At 40.1% G+C, this 22,847-nt stretch overlaps 1 protein-coding gene across 1 annotated transcript in view; it reads left to right on the top strand.

Moving 5' to 3' along the window:
- The window catches only part of XK (X-linked Kx blood group antigen, Kell and VPS13A binding protein), a 36,542-nt gene extending 14,866 nt beyond the window's left edge, over window positions 1-21,676 (top strand). Inside the window, exon 3 of the mRNA XM_066249453.1 lies at window positions 19,802-21,676. Within this exon, the coding sequence (XP_066105550.1) occupies window positions 19,802-20,628 (827 nt within the window). The 3' untranslated portion in view covers window positions 20,629-21,676. The remainder of the gene's footprint in view (window positions 1-19,801) is intronic.
- Window positions 21,677-22,847: the final 1,171 nt, after the last annotated feature.

The following is a 22,847-nucleotide window of genomic DNA, read 5'->3' as shown; positions in this document are numbered from 1 at the left end:
AGTTTGTTCTGATCTGATCATGGTCTTGACTGCTTATTGGTCACCACTCATCATCCTCAGGAGCCATGGGAACATCCTGCTTCAGTAGTTTTCCTGCATTCCTGGGTTGGGAGCCTAAAGACCATCTGGGAAATAGGACACATACTAGAAATCATAGGAATATATATATATATACTTTATATGTGTGTGTATGTGTGAGAGAGACAGAGACAGACAGACAGGAAAGGAGAGAGATGAGAAGCATCAATGCTTTGTTGCAGCTCCTTAGTTGTTCACTGATTGCTTTCTCATTTGTGCCTTGACGGGGGTCGGGGGAGTGGGCTGCGGCAGATCAAGTGATCCCTTGCTCAAGCCAGCAACCTTGGGCTCAAGCCAGCAGCCTTGAGCTCAAGCCAGTGACCTTTGGGCTCAAGCCAGCAACGATGGGGTCATCTCTGTGATCCCACACTCAAGCTGATGAGCCTACACTCAAGCCGGATGAGCCTGCACTCCGGCCTGTGACCTTGGGGTTTCAAACCTGGGTCCTCTTTGTCCCAGTCCGATGCTCTATCCACTGTGCCACCGCCTGGTCAGGCTTGTCCTCCTTTCCCCTTCCCCTTCCCCTTCCCTTCTTTTTTTCCAGAGGCCTTACTGAAAACCACATACAATGTTGTCTATAATACCCACTCACTTATTTTTTTTTATTTTATTAATTTTTCCACTAATGAGAGACAGAGAGAAAGAAGCATCAACTCATTGTTTCACTTACTTGTTCCTTTAGTTGTGTACTCACTGATTGCTTCTCATATATGCCTTGACCTGGGGTCGAACCTGCAACCTCTGGTGTGCCAGATTGGCGCTTTATCCACTGAACCACTTGGACGTGGCTACCCAGTTATTAACTGCAGATAGTTTTTCTTTGTACATTAATTTAAAATATTGGTATTTTAAAATGTTAGAGCATATAGACAAGAGTAGAGAATAATATTAACAAACCATGTATCTCTGCCTATCAAATATTCACATGACATGTCTACTTCAAAATTATTTTTTTTACTTTAAGAAATAAAACAGGCCCTGACCAGTTGGCTCAGTGGATAAAGTGTTGGCCTGGCATATGTACTTCCGGGGTTCGATTCCTAGTCAGGCATACAAGAGAAGCAACCATTTGTTTCTCTCCCCATTCTCTCCCTGTTCCTCTCCTGCAACCAGTAGCTCAATTGTTTAAGTGTCGGCCCAGGATGCTAACTAACGTTAGCTCGATTGGTCTACTGTCAGCCTCAGGTGCTAAAAATAGTTTGGTTGATTCCAGCATCTGCCCCAGATGGGGGTTGCCGTGTAGATCCTGTTTGGGGTACATGCTGGAGTCTGTTTTTGCTTACCTTTCTCTCACTAAATAAAAAATAAATAAATACAGTACTAATACAATTGTGGTACCCTGTGTCAACATAAGAAACTTCCAAACCTGTAAGAATTTTTAGGAGTTTATTTGAGCCAAACTGTCCACAGTTGCCAGGAAGCAAAGTGTCAACGAATTGAGAAAGTGATCCAGAAAATGGTGGTTTCATCACTTATTTTATACATTGGAAACAAAGGAAAGATGGGAGGGGGTTACATGAAATTGATTGGTGATAGATTAGGGCGGAGGGAGAAAGCAAAGTGGGGAGGAATGTCTGGAATTGGCTAAAGAGTAAAAATGCATATACTGAGTCTTTTACATAGGCAGGAATAAGATAGTTCATAGTTAATTAACTGCCCTGGTGAGGTGCCTGCCCCAAGGGGGACAGAAAAAGATTACCCGCATGTTATCAGGTACATTATTGTAGATGCAGAGGACAGCAGACAGGCTCAGTTAAAGTAAACAGCAACCTTTGTCAGAGGAAGATACCTCTGTAGGACATGACTACAGACCATGAACTGCTTTTAGTTAGAAAGTTTTAATCCTGTGTGGTTACTTTAGTTATCAAGGGCACCAAGCAGGCTTTCCCTGAGCTGTCAGGTTCAGCATGTGGCTCCTTTTTCATCCACACTTCCCCTTTTTGGTCATAAATCAGTCCAAAGGATGCATTGGTGAGCGACCATTTGGTTTGATAATGTAGTCCCAGGGTGCTAGGAAGGCTTACTCCTAGGAAGTCTCAGAGCCCGAGTTTGTCTGGCTGAACAAGGTGGACCAGTGCGGATGGAACAAGACCACAACCTTAGATGGCATTTAAGGCTGATTTTTTCTTAAAAGTGAAAGGCAAGTAAATGGGAGGCAGTCAGGTCCCATGGGCTCTCATTAAGGAAAACAATTTGGATCATTTTTTACTCTATAAGCGAGTTTGAGGGCACACTGTACACCTTCTTAGTTTATATAATTTGACCATGAGATAAGTTTCTATTTACTATGGGGTATTTTACTTCCTATTGGGAGTATTTAAGGGCTGTTATTCATCTGATTCCCACTTGTGCAATTGGAAGCTGTAACTTTAAGGTTTAATTTATGGCCAAGGATTTAAGAACATAATGCTGTAAATTACATTAACCATCTAAAAATTTCAGAGGCCAGGAAGACAATATGTTTCTTAAGTATATCTCCTGTGCCTCAGCAATAGAGGGCCATGATTTTATAGCTACTTTCTTTGAACTTTTCTTAAAACATATATTCCTATTTTTTTAGCAATAGCATTTCTTTCGAAAGAAAAACCATATCAGAGCATTATTGATAATACAAAAGTTATATACCTTTAGCAATTATAATAACAGCTGGATTATATACATAAGGTTTGAAAAAAGCCTAAAGAACAAGTGTACTATTATTATGATTAATATTAGGAGATGGGTATAAAGACAATCAAACTATTAAAGATCCACATTAAGTTATAAGTATACAGGCCTTGTTGATGTCTTGGGAGGTCTATCTCTGATGTCAGCTGCTTTACATCCTCCGCTGTAGGTGGGGTCAAGTATCAGACAGGAGGAGATGTACATTCATGGTTAGGCACCTGATAAGGTCCCTTCTGACAATTCTGGATGGTCTTTAATGTCTCTTTCAGTGGAAAAAGTTCTTCTTGTTGTAAGTTGTGGTCTTTGAAGTCTTCCTCTCCCAATAGTACATTGTAAAAGAAGTTGGTTATTGATTTATTTATTTCTCTAAACTGGTCTGTAAGCCCTTGACAATAATGTAGAATATCTCCTTTTAGTAAAGTTGGTGCATATGTACTTTTATCCAGATGCATAGGGGCAGCCAGTGACTATTTTATAAGGAGAAGGTTCATGTTTACCAAAAGGAGTAGATCTCAGTTTGAGGAGCACTATAGCAAGAGCTATTGGCCAAGAGAGATTAAAAGCTTCTGGATTACTTAAATTGAATATTAGTTGTATTATCCAGAGAACTGGAGATGATAAGCACAATTGAAAATACAGTAGAATAGGCCAAATATTACAAATGGATTACATTAATTGCTCAGTAAATTGAATCCCTTAGTCACTAACTTAGAGGGAATTCCCCAACTGGGAATTAATTTATTTCCCAATAATTTACCTACCATTAAGGCTGTAGCTCTCCTGCAAGGGAACTCTTCAAACCAGTGGGGGCAAGGGAACTCTTCAAACCAGACATTAAATCATAACATATTTGTACCTCTGAAATGATGGCATTTGGGTAAAATCCAATTGCCATATCTCAAAGGACCCAATGAAATGTATACCACTATAGGTAAGATTGGTTTGATTGGGTCTAAGCCATTTTTGTGCCTAAGACAATGGTTCCCCTTCTTGTTGCTATATTTTCGGTTTCTCTGCAACCATCCATTGTAACTGTAGAAGAAATTCTTTTACTGATTTCAAAGACAGCAAGGAGCATTCTCATGTCTGGATAGCTTGACTATTTAATTTTCTTTTGCTTCTACAGTGATAGCATTAGTGTTCTGGAATTTTGATAATTGCCAATTGTTGTTGGTTGTTGTATGACATTTAAAAATTTTGAAACCAGTCTCCCATTTTTATGAGTTCCTCTGAGGAGGTTAAGACACTTCACTGCACCTGACCAGGCAGTGGCACAGTGGATAGAGCCTTGGACTGGGACATGGAGGACCCAGGTTCAAAACTCCGAGGTTGCTGGCTTGAGTGTGAGCTCATCTGGTTTGAGCAAGGCTCACCAGCTTGAGCACAAGGTTACTGCCTTGAGCAAGGGGTCACTGGCTCTGCTGTAGTCCCTGGTCAGGGCACATATGAGAAAGCAATCAGTGAACAACTAAGGTGCCGCAACAAAGAATTGATGCTTCTCATCTCTCTCCCTTCCTGTCTGTCTGTCTCTATCTGTCCCTCTCTCTGTCTATTTCTCTGTCTCTGTCACAAAAAAAAAACCTCACTGCTTCCATAACACTTCAAAGTCATGTGCTACACCAAATGCATAGTAACTATTTGTGTAAATATTGACTACTTGATTTTTGGCCAATTGACAAGTCTAAGTTAGAACAATCAGTTCAGCTTGCTGGGCAGATTTTATTTTAGGTAAATAAGAAGTTTCAATTGTGTCCACCATGAAAGTCGTTGCATACCCAGCTTGTAATGTCCCTTTTTGTTTTTTAGATAAGATTTATCTGTAAATCAAATTAGGTCAGCATTATTAACAAGAGTTTCCTATAAATCATTCCTAGGAACAAAAAGGTGGTCAGTAGGAAGACACAATTGTGGGTACCTTCGTCCTATAAAGAGGGTTAACAAAGTTGCAGGGTTAAGATGATTATACAATTAAGCCAATTGACTGTTGAGTATGATTTTAATAAAGAAAGGAGAGTCCATAACTATCTCTTCTGTTTGTGTACATAACATGGCTGTAGCAGAGGTAGCCCTTATCCAGGGAGGAGTCCTTTTTGCTACTGAGTAGAATTGCTTACTATAATATTTTATAGGTCTATGACAGGGGTAGGGAACCTATGGCTTGCAAGCCAGATGTGGCTCTTTTGATGGCTGCATCTGGCTCGCAGACAAATCTCTAATAAAAAAATAATAATGTTAAAAATATAAAACATTCTCACGTATTACAATCCATTCATTTCCTACTGCTCATGTTCATGGTTGTGGGTGGCTGGAGCCAATCACAGCTGTCCTCCAGGACAACACCAAATTTTTATTGGATAATGCATAAAGTACATGGGTCGTTGTATGGCTCTCACAGAATTACATTTTAAAATATGTGGCGTTTATGGCTCTTTCAGCCAAAAAGGTTCCCGACCCCTGGTCTATGATGATCTCTATGGTCTTAAATTAAAACCTTTTTTCAATGTATAAAAGTTTTTTATTTTACTTTTTTATTAAGTAAGAGGAGAGGAGGCATAGAGACAGACTCCCACATGCGCTCAAACCGGGATCCACCCAGTAAGCAAGCCCTCTACTGAATGGTGCTCTACCCATCCGGGGTGTTGCTCTGTTGCTCAGCAACGGAGCTCTTAAGTGCCTGAGGTTGAGGTCATGGAGCCATCCTCAGTGCCCAGGGCCAACTTGTTCCAATCAAGCCATAGATGCAGGAGGTAAAGAGAGAGAGAAGTGAGAGGGAGAGGGATGGAGAAGCAGATGGCACTTTTCCTGTGTTCCCTGACCAGGAATTGAACCTAGGACACCAGGGCAACACTCTACCACTGAGACAAGCTGCCAGGGCCTAAAAGTTACTTCTGATTAAGGTGTCCCACAGTGTGAACTTTAGAAATTTTAGAGATTTTATTGTTTCCCTTCTGAGTTCCACTGAACTGTGTCAGGTAAATTTGATTGCATTTATAATAAGACACTGGGTACCTGACCTGTGGTGGTGTAGTGTATAAGGTGTTAACCTGGAATGCTGAGGTCGTCAAAGCCCCATGGTGGACACAATTGAAACTTCTTATTTACCTAATACAACTAATCCATAGTTGTATTAGAAACAACTACGGGTTGATGCCTCCTGCTTCCTCACTCCCTGCCTTTCTTTCTCTCTTCTCTCTAATATCAACAAAATTTGAAAAAAAAAATATTCCCATTTAACAAAAATAAGTAAGACATTGGGCCATTAATAAAAATTTGTAACCTAATTGTGACAGTATCCAGTCAGACACAGGAATCCTCTAAGCTGCTTTGTTTTTCCAAAGAGGAAAAGATAAGACTTCTCCAGATTTGTCAGGGTTAATTAGTAGCCCATTTTTCAATGTGAGATAACCTAAATATTTTACTGGAAGTAAAGAGAATTGGAGCTTGTCCTAGAGCATTAAATGTATTATCCATATATTGGATTAGAGTGAAATTTCTGGAAAATTCAATTTCAAGTTAGTTTCAGTATCAAAGATAATAGGTGGGGTTCTCTGTCTATCCCTGGAGCGTAACTATCCAACTAAACTTGTAATCTTCCCAGGTGAAGGCAAAGAGGTATTTTTGCATATTTCTTTTATAGACATGCTCAAACAGGCCCTACATAACTTTATTATCATTGAAAAATATTGGCAGTCCACAGAAATAGCCAATAGTAGATTATGTGGATTTGGAACTACAGGATGTCTAGGAGTAAACTATCTTATAGCTTTGAGATCCTATTTAAATCTTTATTCTTTCTTATTTGTTTTCTTTACTGGAAAGCTAGAATTTCAGGGGCTTGTACATGGAATTCTAAGTCCCCTTTTTATGTAGTCTTGTATAATGGGCTTAATTCCAGCTAGTGCATCAGATCTTAAAGGATATTGGCAAATCTTGCCAATATTTGTACTGAAAAACGCCCAAAGTTGCATTGGAATGTCCTGCAACAAACCTTTAGTCTCAAGATTATTTTCTATTCATGTAAATTCCTTTGAAATCATTTTCCCAATTGATAAAGTATTTGATTTACTTCTAAGTACATTTTACCATTCTAGAAAAGATATATGGGCATCATTGGCTTTAAGAAAATTTTACTGTCAGGTTAACTGGGGCAGACTTGATTAGCAAAATATAAATTGCCCCTTAATATTCCCTCGTGGGAAAGGGAGAGGTTTTGATTAAAAAAAAACATTAGGCCCTGGCTGCTTGGCTCAGCGGTAGAGCGTCGGCCTGGCGTGCGGGGGACCCGGGTTCGATTTCCGGCCAGGGCACATGGGAGAAGCGCCCATTTGCTTCTCCACCCCCCCCTCCTTCCTCCCTGTCTCTCTCTTCCCCTCCAGCAGCCAAGGCTCCATTGGAGCAAAGATGGCCCGGGCACTGGGGATGGCTCCTTGGCCTCTGCCCCAGGCGCTAGAGTGGCTCTGGTGGCAACAGAGCAACGCCCCGGAGGGGCAGAGCATCGCCCCTGGTGGGCGTGCCGGGTGGATCCCGGTCGGGCGCATGCGGGAGTCTGTCTGACTGTCTCTCCCCATTTCCAGCTTCAGAAAAATAAAAAAACAAAACATTAATTGGTTGATTTCATATTCTTACCATTTGCACAGAAGCTTTATTCTGAGGTAGGAGGCAACTTAGCTGGGTAGGGTTAAGAACAGATAAAGTAGTCCCCGTATTTACAAGGGCCATATTAATTTCTCCCTTTTTAATGGTAATTCAAATTTCTCCTAAACTGTTAGTAAGGAGAAAGAGAAATGCCCTTTCATAGTCATTGGGACAACTGTATGCTTACTTCTTTTTCTATTATTAATTTTTAATCCCATTTTAGTTTTCTATAATTTTTAAGGTGACCTGGTATAAGGCCAGTAGCCACAGCCACCATCACAGCTGCCTGGCCGTGCAGGTTCACATTTGATTCGGACAGACAGTAATGAAACAAGGGAGCCAAGAACTGGTGGGCCATTAGCTTTAATCCTAGCTTGCACCCAGTGGGCAAGAAATACACACACTGGGAAAACACTTCCCTTTCCATTCAGGGCTCCCAAAGCCACTGACTTATCCGAGTTTCCTAGAATCCGAGGTTTCTACCTCACCAGCCTTATTCACCTCTGTTCCCCATCTCCTTCTCTCTGCACAAACTGGCTTCTCCTTCAGCACTGCGCCATCTTGGCTACTTTTCCTCTCCTCCACATGGCCTTTCTCTGCTCTCCTCCAGCATGGGCTCCTCTGCCCCATTTTATATTGTAGAAATCAAAACCTTTAATCCAATATACAAACAAGGTAGTCTCTGATACAGTCACTTATCTGAGGTGTAATGGGATTCCTCATGAGAGTGTACCACCCCACGTCATGCAGCAGTCAAGGGCAGGCGTCCCCAAACTATGGCCCGCGGACCGCATGCAGCCCCCCTGAGGCCATTTATCTGGCCCCCGCTGCACTTCCGGAAGGGGCACCTCTATCACTGGTGGTCAGTGAGAGGAATACTGTATGTGGCGGCCCTCCAATGGTCTGAGAGACAGTGAACTTGCCCCCTGTGTAAAAAGTTTGGGGTCAAGGGTGTGGGGAAAAGCTTAGTTTTGAAAAGATCTTAGTATTAAATGGGTGGGAAAGGCTTAGTCTTAAAACTAAGCCTTAGGCTATAATGACCCTGCCTGTTTACAGCCTGTCCCCCACACCCAATGCAAACTATAAGCAAGCAAACATATATATCATATTTACGAACTTATTTACCAACACCTGGCTTTCTAGATAAAAACAGATTCCTCTACAAGAGTTTCCAGCAACCTAACCAGGCGGTGACACAATGGATAGAGCATCAGACTGGGATGTGGAAGACCCAGGTTCAAAACCTCGAGGTCACTGTGGGCTTGAGCTTAGGCTCATCTGGTTTGAGCAAGACTCACCAGCTTGAGTGCAGGGTCCCAGGCTTGAGTGTGGGATCATAGACATGACTCCATGGTGGCTAGCTTGAACCCAAATGTCACTGGCTTGAAGCCCAAGGACACTGGCTTGAGCAAGGGTCACTCACTCTGCTAGAGCCCCTTGGTCAGGGCACATATGAAAAAGCAATCAGTGAACAGTTAACGTGCTGCAATGAAGATTTGATGCTTCTCATCTCTCTCTCCCTTCCTGTCTGTCTGTCCCTATCTGTCCCTCTCTCTGTCTCTCTCTCTGCCCCCCCAAAAAAAATGACTAGTGGAGGTAAGGATATGTGTACAAATATTTATGAGTGTCTATGGTTCAAGTGTTGGCAAAGGCAGAAAATGCAAGAGATTTTAGTTGTGGAGGGTCAAGTGCTTATGCCTAATTATTTACAAAGTTCTCTGCACATGAGTAACTATGTTTTAAGACAATTTGCCATTCCTTGCCATAGTTGAGACTGCAGCAGAATGCAGAACTGTGTCTTGGGGATCCAAGCGGTCCTGCTACCATTTCGCTGTTCAATAACCTGATAAAAGGTCTGCACACATAGGTCAGTACTAACTTCTTTTATCTGGCTAAGGAGGGCAACAGTTTTCTTTCCTCTAACTCAGCTCGTTAGTACCTCTTCTCCTGGTCTGAGGCAGGATGATAAGGACGTGGGCAGGGTAGATAGGGGGGCCTGCCCCACTTCTTCCTCATCATTGATGGCGCCTTAGGAGGTCATTCCCAGAAACCACTTAGTGCAGTGAGACTTACCCATTTACAGGTTACCAGGCAGCATAAGTTACGGAAGTCTGTATATATAAAATACTCATGTAACAGAAAATAGAGGTGAAATTTGGGCTCAGTGGAAGCAAGGAGGAAATTGACAACTTCCCAATACTCTGGAGGGATTCTCCAGACTCCTTGAGGCCCTGGGCAATTGCAGGGGTAGCTGACTACTGCTTCTTTCCCCTTGATAAAAGAAATTAAAAAGTGGGGTAAGACCACTATTATGAAAATATCCCTCATTATATTTATGTGGGCAGAATTGCCTACTGTTTACAACTAGTTAAGACTAGAGCAAAACTGCTTAGGTTTGAGTTCCAGCTTTTCTAGCTGCGTGGTTTCTGCGAAGTTACTTAGCATCTTTGGATCTCTGTTTTCTTATCTATATATTGAGGCTAATAACAGTAAGTACTTTATAGAACTGTTATAATTAAGCAGTTAGTACCCGTAAAGCGCTTCTAATACTCCTTGGCATCAAATAATTTTTTTGAGCATAAGAGAGATGAACTGGAAGCGATTTTATCACCCAGTTTCCTTAGGCAAGTGATTGAAATATATGTGGAGAAAAATAGCAAAATCATTCAGGATCTCTGGGGATTGTAGAGTGGACAGTAATAATCATATTATGTGTGCTTATATTTGTCATGAAAATTCTGAGTACTAAACAAATATATAAATATGTATTGAAAGGAAAGTCCTCAATTTCTGACTTAACATCTGGTAAACAACTGGCAGATGTTCAAGAGAGATTTTGTTGATAGCAAGGGCTTAGTCACTAGAACTTTAAAGATGTATTTTACATATTAGGGTGTCATTCTGGTTACATCTACCGTATATAACCAGTTTTTCTATAGTGATTTAAGTAGGGGTTTATACTGTGTTTCCTACTTGGCATTTTGCCCTAAAAAATACTTTATGTAAGTATGGTGGTAGTACACTTAGATGTTTTTTAAATGAACAGTTTTATTGAAGTGTGAAATGTATGCAGAAAACTATACTCATCTCACAGATGAAGCTTCATGAATTATCACGAAGTAGACACACCCATGTAGCCCTCTCTCCAGATCCCGAAACAGAAAAGAACCTACACTCTTAGATGCCTCACTTGTACCCTTTCTCCTTTACTTCACCAATCTTTCTTCCCAAAGAGTAACTCTTAGGTCAGCCGAAGGAGGGACAGATAGGCCTGATGAGCTTTCTAAGTTTATTTATGCATTTGTAAAACAGAGGGGCTGAGACCCTAGCGGCATCAGCAGAGAGCTGCAGGAAGAAGGTGTCTGACATAGAGGATGCTGCAGGCGTTTGCTGGCATGGGGTTTGGTGCCCCTGGACATGCTCAATTAGCATATCCTGGATTGTTGCCTTTGGTCACAAACTGTCTCCCTTTTCCAACCCCCAGGATCCTGCTGATGGCCTTGTCCCAAAGATATTTCCCAGACCCTTCCCTGGGTGGGGGGGGGAGTTGCTCAAGGGGAGAGGTAAGCCTAAGGCAAGTGAGGGAGAAGCTTAATGAAGAAGCTGCCTCAGTGAGAGGTTGGGTGAGGGGAATTTGAGTTTTCAAGAGGCCTTGAGTTTAAAGGAGCCCTGGACCCAAACCTAATAATAACCACTAAGCAGAAAGCAGACTTCTGACATCACAGATTAACTTTTTCTATTTTTTTAACTTTCTATAAATGGAATAAGAAATCTAGCTCCTTTTATTCAACATTATATTTATGAGAGTTATCCATGCTGTGGCTTGTAAAAGTTTGTTTTAACCTTGTTGTGCAGTATTCTATTTTATGAATATATCAAAATGCATCGATACATTTTTCTCGACTAACATTTAGGTTATTTCACATTGGAATTATTTAAAATAATACTGTTGAAAATATCCTTGCATGTGCCTTTTGACATACATATGTATGCAGTTCTGTTATATCTATAAGCATACCTTGAAGATATTGTGGGTTTGGTTCCAGACCAATGCATTAAAGTGAATATCACATTAAAGTGAGTCATAAGGGATTTTTTGGTTTTCCAGTACATATAAAAGTTATGTTTACAAGTCCCTGGCTGGTTGGCTCAGTGGTAGAGCGTCAGCCTGGCGTGCAGGAGTCCCGGGTTCAATTCCCGGCCAGGGCACACAGGAGAAGCGCCCATCTGCTTCTCCACCCTTCCCCCTCTCCTTCCTCTCTGTCTCTCTCTTCCCCTCCTGCAGCTGAGGCTCCATTGGAGCAAAGTTGGCCCTGGCGCTGAGGATGGCTCCATGGCGTCTGCCTCAGGTGCTAGAGTGGCTCTGGTTGCAGCAGAGCATCGCCCCCTGGTGGGCATGCTGGGTGGATCTCAGTCGGGTGCATGTGGGAGCCTGACTGCCTCCTCGTTTTCAACTTCAGAAAAATACAAAAAAAAAAGTTATGTTTACATTAAGTTTGCAATAGCATTATGTCTAAGATATGTACAAGTTTAACTTAAAAATATATTATTGCTAAAAAATGCCAATCATCAATCATTTGAGCCCATTGGTAAAATGGCACTGATTGACTTTCTTGATGTAGTGTTGCCACCATCAGCTTGTAAAAGAAATGCACCATCTGCAAAGCACAATGAAATGCAGCACAGTAAGATGAGGTGTGCCTGTACTCAGGAGTACAATTGTTGGGCCATAGGGAAATACTTAGGTTAAGCTTTAATAGAAACTGCAGAAGTGGTTGTACCACTTTACACACCCATAACCAGTGCATAAGGGTTTCAGTTGCCCCACATCCTTTCCAACACTTGGCTTTATTTTTAGTAATGCGATGGTGTGTAGTAGTGTCTTGTTTCTGCTTGAATTTAAATCTCCTAATAACTAATGAGCTTGAGTACTTTTTCATGTCCTTAGTGACCATTTTGATGTGTGTGTAAATCTTTTTGCCCTTTTTAAAAATTGTTTATTCTATTTTTAAAAAAGACTATTCTTTTTTAGAAAGAGAGAGAAAGCATGTGAGAGAGAAAAAGAGAGAAGGGGGGGAGGAGCAGGAAGCATCAACTCCCCTCTGTGCCTTGACCAGGCACGTCCAGGGTTTTGAACTGGTGACCTGTGTTCCAGGTCAGCACTCTCATTTATCCCACTGCCCTACCACAGGTCAGGCAAGTTGTGTTTATTATTTTAGTTCCTATTCATCTTCTGTATCTCCACGCTTCCATGCAGGTTCATTTTCGTTGATCCTGAAATACTACCTCTAGTATTTTCTATAGAGCAGGTGTGCTGGTGACAAATTTCCTCATTTTTGTTTTGTCATAAAATGTATTTCTTTTGCCTTCATCTTTGGGTATGGAAGTCTATGTTAAAGGTTATTTTCTTCCCACTTTAAGATATCATTCCTTTGTCTTCTGTATTTTATTATTTATGTTGAGATGTCCTGTTTTATTGTTGCTCCCTTGAAGTTAATGTGGTTTTTCTTTTTCTTTCTTTCTTTCTTTCTTTATTTTTTTTGAGAGAGAGAGGTAAGGAGAGAGAGAAAAAGAGAGAGACAGGAACATCAAGCTGCTCCTATATGTGCCCTGACCTGGGAATTGAAATGGCAACCTCCGCACTCCAGGATAACACTCCAACCAACCAAGCTCTAACCAGGGCTTAATTTTTATTGATTTTTAGGAAGACAGAGGAAGAGAGAGAGGGGGGAGGAGGAAGGGAAGCATTTGTTGTTCTACTTAGTCATGCATTTTTTGGTTTCCTGTGTGTGCCCTGACCAGGGATCAAACCACAACCTTCTTTTTTCAGGATGACTTTTTTTTTGTTTTGTTTTGTTTTGTTTTTGCGTTTGTTTTTTTAAGAAGTGAGAACATATAACTGCTTTTAAATTTTTCATTTAGACTTTGGTGCTCAGCAATCTTAACATGATATGTTTACTTGTGGTTTTATTTGTATTTATCCTATTTGGAGTTTATTAAGTTTGCTATTCTAACAGTTTGGGAAAATTCTTAGCCTTTATTACTTTATATTTTGTTCTGACCTATTATTTTTCTTCAGTGTCTGTCTCTGTCTTTCTTTCAGATATTTTCTCTTTCCTATAAGTCTCTCATGCTTTTTGTTTCTCTGTTTCCTTCTGAGCTATTTCTTACTTATTAAACCTATCTGTTCATTTCTTAATTGCACTCATTGTATTTTTCAGTTTTAGAGTTTTCATTTGAGTTTTTAGAAGTTTCCAGTCTATGATAAATTCTTCATCTTGTTGTACAATTCATTAAACATATATCTCCTATGAGTTTGTTTTTATTATCTGTTTTTATCCTTGGGTTTTTTCATTTGTTTTTGTTTTTGTTGGCATGCCATGTTATTTTTAATCAAATATCAGATATTTATATTAAAAATAGAGGTAATTTGTGTGAGTTATTTTCCTCCAGGAAGCTATTTTATTTATGACAGGTAATTAGATTAGATATAGATCATCCTCATTTATTCACAACTTGAGTTGGCTGAAATTTGTACTTCAGTCTTTGGGAGGGCTTATCTATTTCTGTTCACTCTTACTCCCAGTGTCCAGTTTAGATTTCTACCAGAAAGTTCTATGTGTATACCCAGACTACTATGATAGGGCCGAATGTTAAGATTTGCTCCCACACCCACCAGCTTGAGAGACAGCTAAAAGCTGTGTTTAGTCTTAGTATCTTAGTACCCACTATCATATGTGAAAATGTCTTAAGGGAAAAAGCAGCTTTAACATTTTCTCTTGGGACTTTTCTTCTCTTTGCGATCTTGGCCCCGGAAGTACTCAACTGCTTTCTGATGCCTTTGAACACGTTTGTGTAGTTGTTCTTGGCAGAAACGTTGAACCAAAATAAACTACTCTGCTCTTGTCAGCATGGAAATCTTTTTGCTCTTTGATGCATTATTAGGGAATTAAAATGTATGAGAAGATTGAATCTTACTAACTTTTTAAAAAAATGTTCATTGATGGCTGTTGGTAAGGCTACTATATTATTCTGAAATTAGTCTGCAGATCTTGCAGTTGAATTGCGGGTAATTTTTTGGGATACGTACAGTACAATGTGAAATCTACTATGAGTTTTGTCCATAGTTAAGAACCAGAAGCAACTAAGAAAGATATATAAATAGCCAGTAAACACATGAAAAGATGCTTGATATCATTAATCATCAGGGCAATACAAATCAAAATCACAATGTGATACTATTTCATACCCAGTAGGATGGCTAGACTCAAAAAGTTAATAATATTAAAATTTTAAGTTAATAATAAACACTGATGAGGATGTGGAGAAATTGGAACCCTCGTACACTGATGGTGGGAATGTAAAGTGATGCAGTCACTTTGGAAAACGGCTGGCACTTCCTCAAACAATTAAAAATAAAGTTACAACATGACCTAGCAATTCTCCTATAGATCCAAGAAAACTGAAAAAATATATCAGAATGTCCATAGCAATACTATTCACAATAGCCATATAGTAGAAATATTGCAAATTTTCATCAGGTGATGAATGGATAAACAAGTGTTGTATAACAATACATTGGAGCCTGACCAGGTGGTGGTGCAGTGGATAGAGTGTCGGACTGTGACACAGAGGACCCAGGTTCGAAACCCTGAGGTCGCCAGCTTGAGCAGAGGCTCATCTGGTTTGAGCAAGGCTCACTAGCTTTAGCCCAAGGTCGCTGGCTTGAGCAAGGGGTCACTCTGTCTACTGTAGCCCCACTATCAAGGCACATATGAGAAAGCAATCAATGAACAACTAAGATGCCACAACAAAGATTAGATGCTTCTCATCTCTCTCCCTTCCTGTCTATCTGTCTATCCCTATTTGTCCCTCATTCTCTCTCTCTCTGTTTCTGTCAAAAAAAGAGAAAAAAAAAAGAAACCCAATACATTGGAATATTATTCGACCATAAAAAGAAATGAAGAACTGGTACATGCTGCAATATAGATGGATTTTGAAAACAAGCTGGGTGAACACAATACAATGTACAGAGATATGTTGTAGAGTTGGGCACCTGAGGCTGGTATAATTTTATTAACCAGTGTCACCCCAATAAATTCAGTTTTAAAAAGAAAATATTATACTAAGTGAAAGAAACCAATGAAAAAGATCACATATTATATGATTTCATTCATATGAAAGACCAGAATAGGGAAATATATAGAGATGGAAAATAGATTAGTGGTTGCTTAGGACTGTGTGGGAAAGTGGGATTGGAGGAGAAATAGCACAGGGTGATAGGGTTTCTTTTTGATGTGATAAAAATGTACTTAAAATTTACTATTTTTTTCTCAGGATTGCTTTAGCTGTTTGGGGTCTTTTGTAGTTTTATAGTGTTCTTTTTTTTTCTATTTCTATGAAAAATGCCATTGGGATTGAATCTGTAGATAATTTTAGGTAGTAGGGACATTTTAACAATGTTTGTTCTTCTACTCGAAGAATACAGAATATCCATTTTCTTTGTGTCTTCTTCTGTTTCTTTCAACAATATCTTGTAGTTTTCAGTGTATAGTATATGTCTTTCACTTTGTTAAGTTTATCGTACGTATTTTATTCATTTTGTTGTAATTGTAAATGGGATTTTCTTCATTTCTTTTTCTGATAGTTGATTGATAGTATATAGAAATGCAAAATATTTATGTGTATTAACTTTGTATCCTGTAGTTTTACTGTATTTATTATTCAAATAGTTTTTCTGGTGGAATCTTTATGGTTCTATATATAAAATTATGTCACTCACAAATAGTGACAGCTTTTGTATACCTTTTATTTCTTTTGTTTTGCCTAATTGCTCTATCTAACCTTCAGTATTATGTTGAATAAAAGTGACAAGAGTGGGCTTTTTACATATTTTTAAGAGAGAGTCAGGAGAGGAGAGGAAGAAAGAGATGCATCAACTCATCATTGCTTCACTAGAGTTGTTTATTGGTTGCTTCTCATATGTGCCTTGACCAGGAGGCTCAAGCTGAGCCAGTGACCCCTTGCTCAAGCCAGTGACCTTGGGCTTCAAGCCAGCGACCACGGGATCATATCAATGATCCTGTGCTCAAGCTGGAAAGCTTGCATTCTTAGCAGGAGACCTTAGGGTAGGAGTCCCCAAACTAGGGGCCCTCTGAGGCCATTTATCCGGCCCCCGCCGCACTTCCGGAAGGGGCACCACCATCTCATTATCCAAAAGTAGGCCCATAGTTCCCATTGAAATACTGGTCACTGCGGAGGACTCGGGTTCGATTCCCGGCCAGGGCACACAGGAGAAGCGCCCATTTGCTTCTCCACCCCTCCACCGCGCCTTCCTCTCTGTCTCTCTCTTCCCCTCCCACAGCCAAGGCTCCATTGGAGCAAAGATGGCCCGGGCGCTGGGGATGGCTCTGTGGCCTCTGCCTCAGGCGCTAGAGTGGCTCTGATCGCAACATGGCGACACCCAGGACGGGCAGAGCATCGCCTCCTGGTGGGCAGAGCGTTGCCCCATGGTGGGCGTGCTGGGTGGATCCCGGTCAGGCGCATGTGGGAGTCTGTCTGACTGTCTCTCCCTGTTTCCAGCTTCAGAAAAATGCAAAAAAAAAAAAAAAAAAAAAAAAAAAAGATAAATACTGGTCAGTTTGTTGATTTAAATTTACTTGTTCTTTATTTTAAATGTTGTATTTGTTCCTGTTTTGTTTTTTTACTTTAAAATAAGATATGTGCAGTGTGCATAGGGATTTGTTCATAGTTTTTTTTTTATAGTCCGGCCCTCCAACGGTCTGAGGGAAAGTGAACTGGCCCCCTGTGTAAAAAATTTGGGGACCCCTGCCTTAGGGTTTCGAATTGGGGCCCTCAGCCTCCCAGGCTGATGCTCAGAGCACTGCACCACCACTGGTCAGGCAAGAATGGGCATCCTTGTCTTATTTCTGGTCTTAAGGGAAAAGCTTCCTTTTCTCACCATTGAATATGATGCTAGCTCTGGGTTTGTCTTATATGGACTTTAATATGTTCAGGTACTTCTGTACCCACTTTATTGAGAATTTTATCATAAATGGAGATTTTATCTTGTCAGATGCTTCTCTGCATCTATTGAGATTATCATATGATTTTTATCCTTTATTTTTGTTAATGTAGTATATCAGTTGATTGACTTGTAGATGTTGAACCATCCTTGCATCCCTGAAATAGATCCCATTTGTTTGCAGTGTATGATTTTTTAAATGTATTGTTATATTCAGTTTGCCAGTATTTTGTTGAGCAGTTTTGCACGGAAGTTCATTAGAGATATTAGCCTGTGATTTTCTTTTTGGTGTTGTCCTTGCTAGTTTTGGTATCAGGGTGCTGTTGGCCTTATAAAATGAGTTAGAAAGTATTCCCTCCTCTTCAGTGTTTTGAGAGAGTTTGAGAAGGATAGGAATTACATTTTTTTGAATTAGAATTCACCAGTGAAGACATCTGGTCCTGGATATTGTTTTGGGGGATGTTTTTTATTACTCTTTCAATATCCTTATTAGTGGTCAGTCTTTTTGGGTTTTCGAATTCTTCATGATTCAATGTAGGAAGGTTATATGCCTCTAAGAATTTGTCTGTTTTTAGGTCATTGGTTTTAAATCTTTTTATACTTGGGTACAAGTGAAAATAGAATTATTTCAGGGACCACTAAGGCAGAAATCACCTTGAGCATAAGTGATCAACTAAGATCATTGGTTGTATAATCTTCATACAATGTTAGGGTGGTTAATTCTTTCAGAGATCAGAACAAAACTTCTGGCAACCAGTCCACAGACCAGCGGTTGCAAACCACTGCTCTAGGTTGTTTAATATGCTGGCATGTCAACTTTCATAATGCTCTTTTATAACTCATTGTATTTCTGTGGTGTCTGATGTAACATCTCTTTCATTTCTGATTTACTATAAAAGTACAGTAATCAAAACAGTATGGTATTAGAAAAAAAAAGAGAGAGAGGGAGAGAGAGAGAGAGACACCAGTGGAACAGAATTGAAAGTCCAAAAATATATTCACACATACGTGGACAACTTGTTTATAATTTCAAGGGAAAAGATCAAAGGTATCTCTCACACCGCAATTACTCTGACAGCATTCCTTTTTTTTTTTTTTACATTGCATTTGAAGCAGATATGGAAAGTGTTATCTGAATTTTATGGGTGACAGAATCCAGAGAGATTGCCATTTCCCCAGTGTAGCCTGGCAAGATAGATTAAAACAAGAGCCAGATTTTTTGTTTCTATCTCCAAGCCCTGCCTCTCATCCTTTCTTGTTCCAATATTTGGAATTTGTGGCAGCTTCTGTTAAGTGATTATATTTACGTTTTGATCACACCGTTTGTGCTCATGAGTTGGCAGCACATTTCTTAAGTGGTAGAATTCACAGCCAGCAGTGTTGTGCTCTCAAACATGGTACCGTACTCCATTTCAGTGAGCTACATCTTGTCCTGCTTCTTGGTATAAACTATTATAGATAAACCCATTATCCATAAGTCATTTTAAAAAACAAGCAGCTTAGAATTGAGACTTCTTGAAACAGATCTTTCAATCCAGCACAGATTGACTCTCAGTAACATTAAGGTTCTCCTTTCTTTAGCAATCTGCAGAATTTAAAAAGATAACTTCAGAGTAAAGAGAAGTGTGTGTTCTGTCATCAGTATATAAATGTAAAAGGTAGGAGGAACTCAGTGAGCTGCAGATAGGAGGAACACAGTGAGCCATTTATTACTGTGCACCTTCTGTTTGTGTACCTCCTACTGGTTTATGTTGAGATCATGAAGAAATACCAGACATTGTCACTCTTGACTCCTCTGGAACTTATAAGCCAGTTGAGGAAACAAAAACACTGTGTAAGGGACTCCCCATATTCAGGAAGAGCAAGATTGGGTCACGAAAGTGTTTTAGTTTGAGTTGACCCTGAAGCAGACCCCAAGACAAGGATTTGAGTGCATATATTTTTGGTGGAAGGGGCATGAGAGAAGGGAGAGGAAACAGGGAAGGGAAGGCAGCTAAGAGAGCATTATTAGATAGCTATCACCATGGGTGACAAGAAAGCAATCCTGTGAGAAACACTGTAAACAATATCAAACACATCCTTCAGAATTATTCTACTGAAAGGGTGGGGGAGCTGAGGTAGATATATTCCACTCATATCAGGGCTACAGTTAGAGTATTGAGGGCTCTCCTGAACTGCCCAGCACCTGGGCAGAGCAGCCTTCTACAGCCCTGGAAAAGCCCTCAGGCACAGTGAGCAGAAACTGACAGGTGGAAGTCAGCCTGTGTACATGAAACAGAAGGGTCTGAGGAGTATGGGTAGAGGACACTCCGTCAGTCCTCTACCCATAGAAGTGACCAAGACTGGGATTCTTGGTGGAGGTGAGACTTGACAGTACTCTTTCTTATCTCTCCCTAGGTGTCTGCATGTTGCTATCCCTGTTGTCCATTGTGTATGGAGCCTTGCGCTGCAACATCCTAGCCATCAAGATCAAGTATGATGAATACGATGTCAAAGTGAAGCCTCTGGCCTATGTCTGCATCTTCCTCTGGAGGAGCTTTGAGATTGCCACTCGAGTCATTGTCCTGGTTCTCTTTACTTCTGTCCTGAAGGCCTGGGTGGTGCTGGTCATACTCATCAACTTCTTCAGCTTCTTCATATACCCCTGGATCCTCTTCTGGTGCAGTGGCTCTCCATTCCCTGAGAACATTGAGAAGGCCCTCAGTCGAGTGGGCACCACCATCGTGCTGTGCTTTCTCACCCTGCTTTATGCCGGTATCAACATGTTCTGCTGGTCAGCAGTACAGCTGAAAATCAACAGCCCTGACCTCATTAGCAAGTCCCAGAACTGGTACCGGATACTGATGTACTACATACTTAGACTCATTGAGAATGCCTCCCTCCTCCTTATGTGGTATCTTTATAAGACCGACATCTATATGTATGTGTGTGCACCTCTGTTGATTTTGAAGTTACTCATTGGATACTGCACAGCCATTCTATTCATGCTGGTATTCTATCAGTTCTTTCACCCTTGCAAAAAGCTCTTTTCCTCCAGTGTTTCTGAAATCTTTCAGCGGTGTATAAAGTGTGCTTGCTGTCATTGCCCATGGCAGAAATCCTCAGAGTCTGTAGGAAAGACCGATGTAAGGTCACCTGAAGATAGAGATGAGACACCTTCTAGCAGTAAAATAAGTTCTATGCCTAGCCAGATCTTGAATGCCGATGAGCTCTGCTCTGCTTAAGGGGACCTGAGTCTCATGAGGCAGTTATATTGTTTTCTGGGTTGATTGCTGTTCTTCGTACAAGTGATGAGCCCTACTCAGTTAATAAAGCAGGCAGTTAGCACTCTACTCCTTGTGCGTTGTTCCCCTTTAGAGAGCTCTTGGGTTTGTGGAAACTATGGAGAGAAGCCATGGAAACTTCTGAGTGTTGAAGGAGCAGTCTAAGGCACCATCATTCACAGTTGACCATGTTCTCCCGGGCATTTCTGGCCTTTTCACTGACAGAGTGAAAAGCACCCATGATATCTGAGCTGAACCAGTTAGAATGAGGACAGGGGTTTTCTTATGTTCTAGTTTTCTGGACTTCTTGTCTGGGTAGCCAAATGTTTTCTTTTATCCCTGAGCATAGTTTTCATCCAAGAGCTGGCTTGATGATCAGAGATGGTTACTGGGGTTATGCCATTGGCGACATCATTATTGTCCGAGCTTTCAGAGAGTACTGTTCCAGTTTGAGTTTTGAATACATAGGTGTTCCATTTAATATCGTTAGGGCTCTCTTAACAAAACCAACTGTAGTCACCTTGGGCTATTATCTCTAATTGATTGAGAAGTTTAAATTTGGAGACTTTATACCTAAAGATCCATGGACACAAAATCAAATTCTAATTTTGGTCATGAAAGCCCTAGGATTTTAGGAAAGTTGTGTGTTCCTTCAGTATGTTGAAGAAGTTCTGAAACAAGGGGATTGTTAAAACATCAAAATGATGTAGGCTTTTGTAATCAGAGTTCTTAACTTGAGGTGGTTGAAGATAGTAATCTTCTATAAGGTAGACTTAAACCTCTTCAGGGTTCAGTCTTTTCCTAACAAATCTGGGAAATTTCTAATAGAATTTGCAAGGATTTGCCTTCTTAAGAAAGAAGAAAATGAAACTCATAGTCTTGACTCCACTTCTTCCTTGCCTTTTAGGAAAGTTGCAGGCAATAGTTAACTTTGTTTAAAAAAGAAGTTACTTGGGTTAACATTTTTTTTTTCTAGCGAATTCCACAGAAATCTTTCATCTAGTACAAGTATACAGGGCATTTCATTTTTTTATTAGTTGAAGAAAAATTTTTTCTCCTCCTACCGAGTTAGATATTGATACCAGAAACTTTTCATTATAGAAAGTGAAGAAATGACCAGAGGATATCTGTCTTTAATTGAATGCCATTTAATTTGGTGTGATTATGCATAAATTTGTACAAGATCTTCAATTTTATTCTCCTACACTCCTATCTTCAGTATAATTTCTGAACCCTATTTGTTCCATAAAAGGATTGTGTAGTATATCCTCAGTTGTTTGGGGGAAATGCCTGGATTTAGTGCCATTTCTATCATAAGAACCTTGATAATGAAATACCTAGAAGCAGGTGACCTGTCACTAACTAGGCTGGATATTGCGGGCCAGTTAAGGTTGACAGTCTAAATATTTAGATGAACTTTCTGACCCGTTCAGTTTCTAACAGCCAGTCTGTGAGGGGACAGGTTAAAAATGGTGAGTTTGACAAGAGAAGTGGTCAGAATTAGACAAACATGGTGAGACTGGTACTTCCCAGCCTTTGTTTGTAAGTCAGTCTCAAAAACCAATATAAAATGTGAAACTTCAAAAATATTTTAAATAATTTTAATGTAGAGAATAGGTACGCATTTTGAGTGACCTCAAGTCAAACTAACAGTGATGGCCTATCAGATTCTCTAAGCCCAATTATAAGCCACTTATATAAGGACAAAGATTTGGTAACTAAATTGGACATTTTGTTATTTTTCACCTTTGCTTTGGGTCCATGTGTGTCCGTTCACTTTGGGGGAGAGAAACTACTGCTTTTTTTTTTGTATAGTAAAAATTTAAGTCATGGTGAACTGTGAATTTTTGTTTTAAATTTATTTATATTATATCTTTGAAATAGTAAAATTATAGTTCAGATTGCAGATCTAGGTGACCCTAAAGACAAACCAGCTAATTCCCTCATGTGTTGAGAGTTAAAATGTGGTTTTCAATTAGAATTTCAATTTTTAAAACTCTGTGTTTTGTCTAATTAATTATATGTCATAATTTGTCATGACAGTTGCTCCAATTGAACTGTCATTTGGCTGCATGGAAGTGAAGTATATCCTCAAAATATATTGGAATAAGATCATCAAACATGTTTAGACTTTCTTCCTAACTAGAAACAGAGCAGAGGTTAGCATCTCCCTGTCAAGT

The sequence above is a fragment of the Saccopteryx bilineata genome, chromosome X, assembly GCF_036850765.1.
Source record: "Saccopteryx bilineata isolate mSacBil1 chromosome X, mSacBil1_pri_phased_curated, whole genome shotgun sequence".
Classification (NCBI taxonomy): Eukaryota; Metazoa; Chordata; class Mammalia; order Chiroptera; family Emballonuridae; genus Saccopteryx; species Saccopteryx bilineata.
The sequence above is the reverse complement of the archived record's forward strand: the minus strand, read 5'-3'. Positions and strand labels throughout refer to the sequence as shown.